Below are 12,682 nucleotides of genomic sequence, written 5' to 3'. Positions count from 1 at the left end.
TACCCTGTGCCTTTTGAATCCTCAACATCTTTGGGTGGCTCAGGAGCTACAGGTGCTGGTGCAGGTGCAGGTTTGGGTGCAGGTGTAGGTGCAGGTGCAGGTGCAGGTGCAGGTGCAGGTGCAGGTGCAGGTGCAGCCTTGGGTGCCGGTGTGGATGCAGATGTGAGTGCAGGTGCAGGTGTATGTGCTTCACAGAAACATGCAGAACACTCTGTCACTAAGGAAGCCCAACTAAGCAGTCATGACGACACTCTTGATGACCATAAACAGGTGAATTGTACCTGGCTCTTGTTTGCAGGGCATCAGAGGAGCAGATGCAGGCCTCTGCGTTGGGGTTTCTGAACTGGAGGGAGGATGAAGATGCATTGGAGACTGAGGGACTACCTTCTCAAAACCATGCTTGATCCATTCTATTACTCTGAAACAGAGAGGGACACATAGATCAAGATAACGAGACAGAGAGAGGGAGGAAGAGGAAGATGAAAAGAGAGAGTGAACAGCAGGAGCTGGATGTAGCAGCCGTACGTAAATTTATTTAGCACATTTAATATCAGTGCATTGTGCCATTAAACTTAGTTGAAATGTAACACCTACATACAGTATAAACTAAATATTAATGGAAGCCTCCAGCCAGAAGTAATTGTTAGAATAAAATAGAGGACCAACTGGATTACATCAATAAGCTTTGTGTGATAGACTTCAATCCTTTAGAATTATATGATTACGAGAGAACATATGTAAACAGCTATAAATGAAGTTAGCTGGTCTCGAAATATAGGGCTCTTTCATCAATTCTTTAAGTGTAAAATGTAATTTCACTCTGTCATTATATTAACTTATGCATGCCTTATTTCAACAGCAGCAACAACAAATAATTATTAAAGATAATTTCTTAGAGTTGAGTGTACATGAATAAAAAGATAAAGATAAAAGATGAGACTAAAATACACAGTTTTTTTCTTCCCGGAAAATTGTAAGACTTCTTATTGGATTATTAAGGGTAAACATAATATATTTCAGTCTATTTTAAAGACTGCATTATCAGTTCTATGAGAAGTTTCCAACAAATTGAATTGAGTCATCTGTTAATAGTTTACATGTTATGGATTCAGAATAAATGTGAAATATTTAATTAAAATGAATAAGTATATATGTATATATATATACAGGTGCATCTCAATAAATTAGAATGTCGTGGAAAAGTTCATTTATTTCAGTAATTCAACTCAAATTGTGAAACTCGTGTATTAAATAAATTCAGTGCACACAGACTGAAGTAGTTTAAGTCTTTGGTTCTTTTAATTGTGATGATTTTGGCTCACATTTAACAAAAACCCACCAATTCACTATCTCAAAAAATTAGAATACATCATAAGACCATAAAAAAAACATTTTTAGTGAATTGTTGGCCTTCTGGAAAGTATGTTCATTTACTGTATATGTACTCAATACTTGGTAGGGGCTCCTTTTGCTTTAATTACTGCCTCAATTCGTCGTGGCATGGAGGTGATCAGTTTGTGGCACTGCTGAGGTGGTATGGAAGCCCAGGTTTCTTTGACAGTGGCCTTCAGCTCATCTACATTTTTTGGTCTCTTGTTTCTCATTTTCCTCTTGACAATACCCCATAGATTCTCTATGGGGTTCAGGTCTGGTGAGTTTGCTGGCCAGTTAAGCACACCAACACCATGGTCATTTAACCAACTTTTGGTGCTTTTGGCAGTGTGGGCAGGTGCCAAATCCTGCTGGAAAATGAAATCAGCATCTTTAAAAAGCTGGTCAGCAGAAGGAAGCATGAAGTGCTCCAAAATTTCTTGGTAAACGGGTGCAGTGACTTTGGTTTTCAAAAAACACAATGGACCAACACCAGCAGATGACATTACACCCCAAATCATCACAGACTGTGGAAACTTAACACTGGACTTCAAGCAACTTGGGCTATGAGCTTCTCCACCCTTCCTCCAGACTCTAGGACCTTGGTTTCCAAATGAAATACAAAACTTGCTCTCATCTGAAAAGAGGACTTTGGACCACTGGGCAACAGTCCAGTTCTTCTTCTCCTTAGCCCAGGTAAGACGCCTCTGACGTTGTCTGTGGTTCAGGAGTGGCTTAACAAGAGGAATACGACAACTGTAGCCAAATTCCTTGACACGTCTGTGTGTGGTGGCTCTTGATGCCTTGACCCCAGCCTCAGTCCATTCCTTGTGAAGTTCACCCAAATTCTTGAATCGATTTTGCTTGACAATACTCATAAGGCTGCGGTTCTCTTGGTTGGTTGTGCATCTTTTTCTTCCACACTTTTTCCTTCCACTCAACTTTCTGTTAACATGCTTGGATACAGCACTCTGTGAACAGCCAGCTTCTTTGGCAATGAATGTTTCTGGCTTACCCTCCTTGTGAAGGGTGTCAATGGTTGTCTTCTGGACAACTGTCAGATCAGCAGTCTTCCCCATGATTGTGTAGCCTAGTGAACCAAACTGAGAGACCATTTTGAAGGCTCAGGAAACCTTTGCAGGTGTTTTGAGTTGATTAGCTGATTGGCATGTCACCATATTCTAATTTTCTGAGATAGTGAATTGGTGGGTTTTTGTTAAATGTGAGCCAAAATCATCACAATTAAAAGAACCAAAGACTTAAACTACTTCAGTCTGTGTGCATTGAATTTATTTAATATACGAGTTTCACAATTTGAGTTGAATTACTGAAATAAATGAACTTTTCCACGACATTCTAATTTATTGAGATGCACCTGTATATATATATACACACTACCGGTCAAAACTTTTGAAACACTTGACTGAAATGTTTTTCATGATCTTAAGGCGGATGCTTAAATGTTTTAAATTAGTTTTGTAAACAAAAATATAATTGTGGCAGCCAAAAGTTTGGAATAATGTACAGATTTTGCTGTTTCGGAAGGAAATTGGTACTTTAATTCACCAAAGTGGCATTCAACTGATCACAAAGTATAGTCAGGACATTACTGATGTAAAAAAACAGCACCATCACTATTTGAAAAAAAGTCATTTTTGATGAAATCTAGACAGGCCCCATTTCCAGCAGCCATCACTCCAACACCTTATCCTTGAGTAATCACGCAAAATTGCTAATTTGGTACTAGAAAATCACTTCAAACACAGCTGAAAGCTATTTGGTTCATTAAATGAAGCTTAACATTGTCTTTGTGTTTGTTTTTGAGTTGCCACAGTATGCAACAGACTGGCATGTCTTAAGGTCAATATTAGGTAAAAAATGGCAAAAAAGAAACAGCTTTCTCTAGAAACTCATCAGTCAATCATTGTATTGTGGAATGAAGGCTATACAATGCTTGAAATTGCCAAAAAACTGAAGATTTCATACAAAAGTGTACACTACAGTCTTCAAAGACAAAGGACAACTGGCTCGAACAAGAACAGAAAGAGATGTGGAAGGCCAGATGTACAACTAAACAAGAGGATAAGTACATCAGAGTCTCTAGTCTGAGAAATAGACGCCTCACATGTCCTCAGCTGACAGCTTCACTGAATTCTACCCACTCAACACCAGTTTCATGTACAACAGTAAAATGAAGACTCAGGGGTACAGGCCTTATGGGAAGAATTGCAAAGAAAAAGCCACTTTTGAAACAGAAAAACAAAAAGTAAAGGTTAGAGTGGGCAAAGAAACACAGATATTGGACAACAGATAATTGGAAAAGAGTGTTATGGATCTTAACCCCATTGAGCTTTTGTGGGATCAGCTAGACTGTAAGGTGTGTGAGAAGTGCTCGACAAGACAGCCACATCTATGGCAAGTGCTACAGGAAGTCTGGGGTGAAATGTCACCTGAGTATCTGGACAAACTGACAGCTAGAATGTCAAGGATCTAAAAAGCTGTCATTGCTGCACATGGAGGATTTTTTATGAGAACTCTTTGAAGTAGTTTAAGAAGTTCTGAATTTTTTTTTTTCCCCAAATTGTAATAGTAATTTTTCATGTTATTAATGTCCTGACTATACATTGTGATCAGTTGAATGCCACTTTGGTGAATAAAAGTACCAATTTCTTTCCATAAGAGCAAAATCTGTACATTATTCCAAACTTTTGGCCGCCAGTGTATACACACACACACACACACACACACACACACACACATATATATATATATATGATCAGGGAGAACCTAAAACCAGATTGTTACATCTTGAATTAAGTAATAAGTTAGTTACAAATTAATTAATTACTAAGACCCTATAGTGAACTTTACACCCCTTCTGAGGTGTGCAACTTTTTCAGTGTTAAAACACTTTCTCCTATCCCAGCTTTATATGCAGAGACAACTAGTGAGCCATTTGGAGGTTAATTACAACTGTTTATGTTTGTAATTCCATTCAGTGGTTCTAGCAACTCAGAAATTATACACTTCAGCTTTAAGTAAGACCTTACAAAATGCTGGTGTACCCCTACTTAGCTGATATACCTTGGAGAAAAGGGCATGTTAGCTGTATCTGGCTCCTCATCAGACACAATTTCCACCACAGGAATATGAGGGAGTGGCTCAGCATCTGGTGAAAGAGTCATCACATGTGTTTTCTCTCTCATTACTCTCAGTGCAATCCCTTAAAATATATCCATGGCAATAGTTTATACAAAGTACTAAATGAAGTGAAAATGACTTTATTTAGAGGCTGGACTTACCATGAAGGTCTTTGATCTCATGCACCTGTAAAGAGAAGGGAAACACACAAAAAACTGAATATTGGTGTGAAAATCAGGTTAGGCAAATGCTTTTGATTGGCTTGTGCATACGTTTTTCTGTTTTGTCTATTATGTTTCACATATAATTTCTTTGTTAAGTGTTTGGAAGAAGGTTTTCAGACATATGTGAAGCAACCATGCCTGCTAAGCTTGTAGCATTTAGCATTGAGAAATATTTTGAAAGGTTTGAAGCAGCAGGGTTGTAGCATGGGTGATGCACCAATATACAGTTGAAGTCAGAAGTTTACATACACTTAGGTTGAAGTCATTAAAACTAATTTTTTAACCACTCCACAGATTTAATATTAGCAAACTATAGTTTTGGCAAGTCGTTTAGGACATCTACTTTGTGCATAACACAAGTAATTTTTCCAACAATTGTTTACAGACAGATTGTTTTACTATTAATTGACTATATCACAATTCCAGTGGGTCAGAAGTTTACATACACTAAGTTAACTGTGCCTTTAAGCAGCTTGGAAAATTCCAGAAAATGATGTCAAGCCTTAAGACAATTAGCCAATTAGCTTCTGATAGGAGGTGTACTGAATTCAAATGAAATCACTTTTATTGTCACACAACCATATACACAAGTGCAATAGTGTGTGAAATTCTTGGGTGCAGTTCCGATCAACATAGCAGTCGTGACAGTGATGAGACATATACCAATTTACAATAAACATCAGATTAACACAACACAATTTAAAATCTAATATACACATAATTACACACAACACAATATACAAATAATAACATACAGTGTACATTATACAATACACACAATATAGAATATACATTATACAATACAAAAATAGTATATATAGTAGTATAGTATAGTTCAAAAGTCTGATTGCTTGGGGGAAGAAGTTGTCATGAAGTCGGCTGGTGCGGGTCCCACCTGCCTGATGGTAGCAGTGAGAGCAGCCCATGGCTCGGGTGGCTGGAGTCTCTGATGATCCTCTGAGCTTTTTTCACACACCGCCTGGTATATATGTCCTGGAGGGAGGGAAGCTCACCTGCGATGATTTGTGTCAGGCAGTTCGCACCACCATTTGCAGGATGAATTTTATCAGGATGCTCTCTACAGTGCTGGTGTAGAACCGTGTGAGGATGTGGCGGTTCATTCCAAACATCCTCAGCCGTCTCATGAAGAAGAGGCACTGATGAGCCTTCTTCACAACGGCCTCAGTGTGGACAAACCATGTGAGTTCCTCAGTGATGTGGACCCAGGAACTTGAAGCTGCTGACTCTCTCCACTGGTGCTCCATTAATGGTGCTGTGTTCTCTTTCTCTTCTCCTGAAGTCCACCACAAGCTCCTTTGTCTTACTGACGTTGAGGGAGAGGTTGTGCTCCTGACACCAGCGTGTCAGATTGTGCACCTCCTCTCTGTAGGCTGTTTCATCATTGTCAGTGATAAGAATTAGAGATGTACCTGTGGATGTTTTTTAAAGCCTAGCTTCAAACTCAGTGCCTTTTGCTTGACATTATGGGAAAATGAAAAGAAATCAGCCAAGACCTCAGAAAAAAATTGGGGACCTCCACAAGTCTGGTTCATCCTTGGGAGCAATTTACAAACACCTGAAGGTACCACGTTCTTCTGTACAAACAATAGTACTCGAGTATAAGCACCATGGGACCACGCAGCCATCATAGAGCTCAGGAAGGAGGCGCATTCTGTCTCTTAGAGATGAACGTAGTTTGGTGCGAAAAGTGCAAATCAATACCAGAACAAAAGCAAAGGACCTTGTGAAGATGCTGGAGGAAACAGGTAAACAAGTATCTATATCCACAGTAAAACGAGTCCTATATCGACACAACCTGAAAGGCAGCTCAGCAAGGAAGAAGCCACTGCTCCAAAACCACCATAAAAAAGCCAGACTACAGTTTGCAAGTGCACATGGGGCCAAAGATCTTACTTTTTGGAGAAATGTCCTCTGGTCTGATGAAACAAATATTGAACTGTTTGACCATAATGACCATCGTTATGTTTGGAGGAACAAGGGTGAGGCTTGCAAGCTGAAGAACACCATCCCAACCATGAAGCATGGGGGTGGCAGCATCATGAGGAAGGAAAATTATGTGGATATATTGAAGCAACATCTCAAGACATCTGCCAGGAAGTTAAAGCTCGGTTGCAAATGGGTTTTCCAAATGGACAATGACCGCAAGAATACATCCAAAGTTGTGGCAAAATAGCTTAAGGACAACAAAGTAAAGCTCAGACCTCAATCCGATAGAAAATTTGTGGGCAGAACTGAAAAAGCATGTGCGAGCATGGAGGCCTACAAACCTGACTCATTTACACCGGTTCTGTCTGGAGGAATGGGACAAAATTCCAGCAACTTATTGTGAGAAGCTTGTGGAAGGCTACCCAAAATGTTTGACCCAAGTTAAACAATTTAAAGGCAATGCTACCAAATACTAACAAAGTGTATGTAAACTTCTGACCCACTGGGAATGTGATGAAAGAAATAAAAGCTGAAATAAATAATTCTCTCTAGTATTATTCTGACATTTCACATTCTTAAAATAACATAGTGATCCTAACTGACCTAAGACAGGGAATATTTTCTATGATTAAATGTAAGGAATTGTGAAAAACTGACTTTAAATGTATTTGGCTAAGGTGTATGTAAACTTCTGACTTCAACTGTACAGTAACAGGAGACTTTTTAACTGTGATGGGGCTAAAATTCTGACAGCATTTCTTGACAAAAGGGTTTTGGTTTTAAGACTCAACCCATAAACCAATTCAACATAATTTCAATTCAATTTTTATAGCGCTTTCACAATACATATTTTTCCATAGCAGCTTTAGAAGGAATAATTTCTTTCAAATGAGAAGAAGCAGTTGAAGAAGAAATCTTGGGAGGAACCAAGACCATACCCATCCAAAGCAGTCCAGACAAGCTTGTCCACAGCAATCAGCTTGTGATCATGACATTAATTTGAAGTTACACCATGCACTATCTGTGAGGATTGCTCCAGAACAATATAGAGAGTTACTAGAATTCAGCAGCTCTTGTTAGTTGCTGTCCTTCACGTATGTTCTCACTGGCTGATCACTGTGAGCAGACTTAGTCAGAGACGCAGGCAAGGATCAAGTCATGGGAAAGGTAGGTGGGTTGGTGGCCTTGTAGATTCCAGGGAATCATTCTGGCTGGATCCGCTGAAGTAATGGGGTGTGTAGATCAAGTGACTTTCCAAACTGGAAGGAGGTGACTGTACACCACCTCACTTAATACTGACTTCAGGAACAGAGGATGGGACAGCATCTTTGTGCATATGCATATTTAGCATAATCCTGACATAGCGTGCTCAAAAAAACTGTACTTACAGGAGGATCGACTTTAACCACTGGAACAACTGCAGGCTAAATGGAAATGCAATTAAACAAGCACAGGTGTATCTTCAAGACTTAAAGACACCTCTGAGACAGGTGCCTGTGAACCTGAAATACTGTGCTGGTATGGTAAGACATTTAATCACATGCAGAATATTATTTATAGATATGAACAATTAAATTTTCACTAGTTAAAACTCTAATTCTTATATCAGCAATGAAATTACTAGTAGTGAATATGCTAATTCTTGATATTAGTAATTACTAGTAAAAACGTTCATTCTTGATATACTGTAAAAAAAAATAAAAAAAATAATTATTAACAGAAATACCCATTCTTGATATCAAAAGTACATTTCAACTAGTAAAAAACATAATTCTTGATATCTGTAATTGCATTTTCAATAGTAGAATTTAACAATGATCTATCATGCACTCCTCTTCAAAATGCAATTACAGATCTATTATTCATTTTTTACTATTTGAAACTCCAATCACAAATTAGCAATGCACTTCTAGTAAAAACTATAATATTTGAAATCAATAATAAACATTATTAGTGCAAATGTACATTCCTGATATCAACAGTTGAATTACATCTAGTAAAAATGCTATTTTCATATCTATAATTTGATTTTCACAAGCGGCATTGATAATTTCTGATATCTGAAATGTGACTGAAAGCAACAAGAAATGCTTTTAAAATAAATGTAATTGCTCTCCAATTTATTGATATCTGTAATCCATTTCCAGATATCTGAAATACCAAATCCAACACGTAGAGATATATTTCCAGATTTCACAAATTTTCATTTTTTAGTTTGATGTCAGACAATGGATATTTGTATACTTGTACTAGTAACTACAATGTAAATATCAAATATATAATATAAAAAATGTTACTAGTAAAAGTATATAGCTAATATGTTAAATTCTATTTAACTTCTAAGAAAATTAATTACTGTATAAATATTTGTAACTGTATTTTGTACAGGAGTGAATGGAAAATCAATGTTAACTCATATTATAGTGAAAATACAGTTACAAATATAAAAAATGACTGCTTTTCCTAGTTGAAATTCCATTTAAGAATGGGTATTTCCATGAGTAATTACATCATTTTGTATATGAATTATAAAAATTTTTTACTAGTTTTTATTGATCAAAAATGAGCATTTTTACTAATAATAATTCCATTGCTGGTATCAGGAATTAGCATTTTAATTAGTGAAAACTGAATTGTCGATCTCTATAATTTATATCCTGCACGTGATTAAATGTCAAAAGGGCTTGCAATAGTGCAAGGACACTCCGTACTATAGAATTAGAAGTCCTAGTGGAGACTGCCTCCTCTAAATGCAATGGCAGACATTGAAAAACATTAAAAGACATTAAAAAAGTTTAAATTGTAAAATGGTTGTTAGCTTGCTTAACCAGCAAGACTACATTGATCGGCCAGTTCAGCAAGCTTCACCAAACAAGGTAAACATCTTGGCTGTTGTAGTCTACCAGCTAGACCAACACAAACCAGCATTGCCAGCTGTAACCATCAAGGACATTCATGCAGATCTAAACTGGTCCATACAAGACGGTCTATTCCTGAAATATGCTTAACTAAACTTAATATGCTTAAAACAAAGCTAGTACTTGTAACTTTTGGGAGAGTATTATAAATAGTGACTAACCAATTAAGGTAATATCTAAATAAGTAATCACACAGAAAAAACACTCAGTGGTTTGTTGAGATTAGTGTTAACAATGTGCTGTATGTGTCAATACCTCAGTGACCTCCTCTGGGTCTGTGTGACCCTTGTATTTCTCATCTGGCTGTGGAACCACTTTTCCCAGTCCCTGCACAATCCAGCCTATCATTCCAGTCCTGATGGAGGCGAAACAGAGACAGTATAGTCCATCAGCTGCTTTGGCTTGCTGGCATTGGTTGCAAATCCATGTAAGTAAGCTGCTCAGCTCTAAGTAAACACTAGGTGGCAGCAGGAGAGTGTAAAATGCAAACGGGTTCACCCAGCAGCTGCTAATCAGGACTATGCTTGCAGGAAAATATGCTTCACTCCAGTTATTCTCTTTAAGACAGATCTTAATAAACATCCTGCCATTCTATATTTCACTTTGTCATTTATTTATTTATTTGACATTTTTTATGTTCTGTGATAGCTAGTGCAGATATTAGAATGCTAAACTTTATGCAGGTTGGTTCAGTATGGCATGATGCAATTTAGGGCCTTTTATGCCCTAAAGCTTTAAATATGGAGATGCAATAAAGTGCAATAAAGTCTCTTGTGTGTGTAGCATAATAAGCACTGTTCATGCAGGTGTGCGGCAGAGGTTTCCATTATTTTGCATGAGCTATAACCTGTTTAAGCCTACTCACTCTTCCGATGTGTTACTGCCATCCATGATACAGCAGTGGAAAACGTGTAATACTCATCAAAACATTAATTTAACAGCAAATATTTTACTTGTAGGCACATACATGGTAGAAATGCAAAACACACAAGTACTTCCACCTAGTCACACGAAAGATCCCCCCACCCCCCAAAATGATGTATAAATATACAGATTAGATCTGAATTCAAATGATGTAAAGTAAACAATACCTGTTGCTCACTGCATTTTCCTCTTGCTGTTCAGTCCATGATAAATAATAATACAAAAAAAAAAAAAAAGAAACAGGATTCAACAACAATGAATACAGTACACACCATATTGATTCAACATATTTTTCGATAAACCAATAAAAAAACAGCTTGTTTGTCAGCAATTCTATAGGCTATCACGAAAGGGGACACATTTGGCTGCATTTTAATCTGTGATTTCACAGAGATCAATACCTATTACATGGCTCTCTGGAATACTTGAGTCTGATTGGTCAATTGCGGCATTCAGCAGTCAGATATTTTTCTATAATAGCAACCAATCTCCTAAACTGTGCTAATTTCATCTTTTGTAGCACTCTGCAGTCTCTTTCTTCTCACATAATAATAAAATGTAAGCTCAAATCAATCTTTCAGGTCCATTTACTTATTTATTTGGTAAGTATCCATGTAATTAGTGGGATAATGTACAGTCAGCCAGAAATGTTATATATAGGGTGACCATACGTCCTCTTTTTCCCGGACATGTCCTCTTTTTAGGACCTTAAAAAAGCATCTGGCCGGGATTTCTAAATTTGTGAAAATGTCAGAGATTCGGCTTTAGTTGCATTATGATGTGCATCTGGTGCATCTAATACTTCATTGTATGCGCGCGCATATTTGCATTGCTTTGTAAGTCCCGCCTTCTCGCACACCAATTGGTCGATTATAAGAGGCTTTCAGCAACTATTGGCCAAATTCCTGCCTGTCAATCTCTCCGCGAATGCGCGAAGCACTGTTGTGTTCAACATCAAACAGTTGCTTGACAGTAGCAGCAAATGACAGCTGAGTGGAAACAATGCCCAAACAAAAGTGCAAATTTACAGAAGATTTGCACCAAAAATTCCCATGTTTTCGTCCAGGTCGAAATCCGTAGGAAGCAGAATATATGACATGTAAAGCTGTCACTTATGTGTCAGTTGCTAATAAAGGTGCAAGTGATTTAGAAGCACACATTAGCTCTGCGAAGCATAAAGGGTCAGCAAAAGGTGAAAGTTCATCAGGTAAATTAACGGACTACTTTTTGCGACCAGGTAAAATTGTTATCACATTTCTTCATTTTCCATGGCCATTCAAAATAATCGTAATAGTAAATGAAGGTACACTCATGGCATAATATATTTTATTTTAGTACATGACATTCAAAAGAATGTTGGAAATTTTTATTTATTTAAATATATTTATGTTATGCTAATAGAGTGTCTTTTTCACTGTATTAAAGTTTGCATTCATAGTAACGCTGTTTTGAACCCTATTATTCCACCCCCACAAAAATGTGTCCTCTTTTTGGAAAACCAGAATATGGTCACCCTAATATATAGATATATAAAAAAAACTTTCAAGATGACACAGGACTCCACTTTTCATCTTGATCACCCTGTTGGGGGTTTATAATTTACATTATCCCTTACATATAGTATAATGAACTTTAAAGCTTTTTAAATGACTAGTAAGGGGAGGATTCAGAGTGAGAAAACCGAAGGTAGCTTCCTGCAGTTGCTGTTTCCTTTCAGGAAGGTAACTTCACTGTGTCAGAAGATGACACTATGGGAAGGCCAACCAGGGGGCATGACTTTGAAACCCCATATCATCACAGCAATTTAATTTACATGTTTGCAGTGTGTTTATACTGCACTCACAAAAGAGCAAATTTGAGGCAAACTAAAAGAGTACACTTGCTGAAACATGCCTTTTTAAAGATGACCAATGTTTCACAGATTTTTTCCACCTTGTGAGTGGTGCATGCCTGTGTCCTGTGGTCACGAGAACTTTCTTTTATGCTTAGGCTGAGCTTATGCTGAAGCAGCGCTCATGGGGTCTGATTGTGTTTATTGTGAACACATGAATCCCAGGACGCCATGCTCGTGGCTTGCTTTTAATGAGAAAGTAGAAGCCAATCCCTTTCTCTCCCGCTTCGCTATTTCTGTGTCTCCCGAGGACCACACAAGGGAGG

General features: G+C 37.7%; 1 protein-coding gene across 6 annotated transcripts in view; it reads right to left on the bottom strand.

Moving 5' to 3' along the window:
• Positions 1-12,682, bottom strand: part of LOC127416947 (cyclic nucleotide-gated cation channel beta-3-like) — a 63,205-nt gene that overhangs the window by 44,045 nt on the left and 6,478 nt on the right. For 3 of the 6 annotated variants that reach the window (XM_051656556.1, XM_051656562.1, XM_051656563.1), the window contains exons 6-13: positions 10,693-10,718; positions 10,467-10,481; positions 9,857-9,956; positions 8,072-8,107; positions 4,674-4,698; positions 4,456-4,540; positions 282-418; positions 4-187 (exon numbers count right to left, since the gene is read on the bottom strand). In XM_051656556.1, the coding sequence (XP_051512516.1) occupies positions 4-187; positions 282-418; positions 4,456-4,540; positions 4,674-4,698; positions 8,072-8,107; positions 9,857-9,956; positions 10,467-10,481; positions 10,693-10,718 (608 nt within the window). The remainder of the gene's footprint in view (positions 1-3; positions 188-281; positions 419-4,455; positions 4,541-4,673; positions 4,699-8,071; positions 8,108-9,856; positions 9,957-10,466; positions 10,482-10,692; positions 10,719-12,682) is intronic. The other 3 variants (XM_051656560.1, XM_051656559.1, XM_051656561.1) reach the window with 3 other exon arrangements.

The sequence above is a fragment of the Myxocyprinus asiaticus genome, chromosome 26 (assembly GCF_019703515.2).
Source record: "Myxocyprinus asiaticus isolate MX2 ecotype Aquarium Trade chromosome 26, UBuf_Myxa_2, whole genome shotgun sequence".
NCBI classification, from domain to species: Eukaryota; Metazoa; Chordata; class Actinopteri; order Cypriniformes; family Catostomidae; genus Myxocyprinus; species Myxocyprinus asiaticus.
Note: the sequence above shows the minus strand (reverse complement) of the source record. Positions and strands in the feature narration are given on the sequence as shown.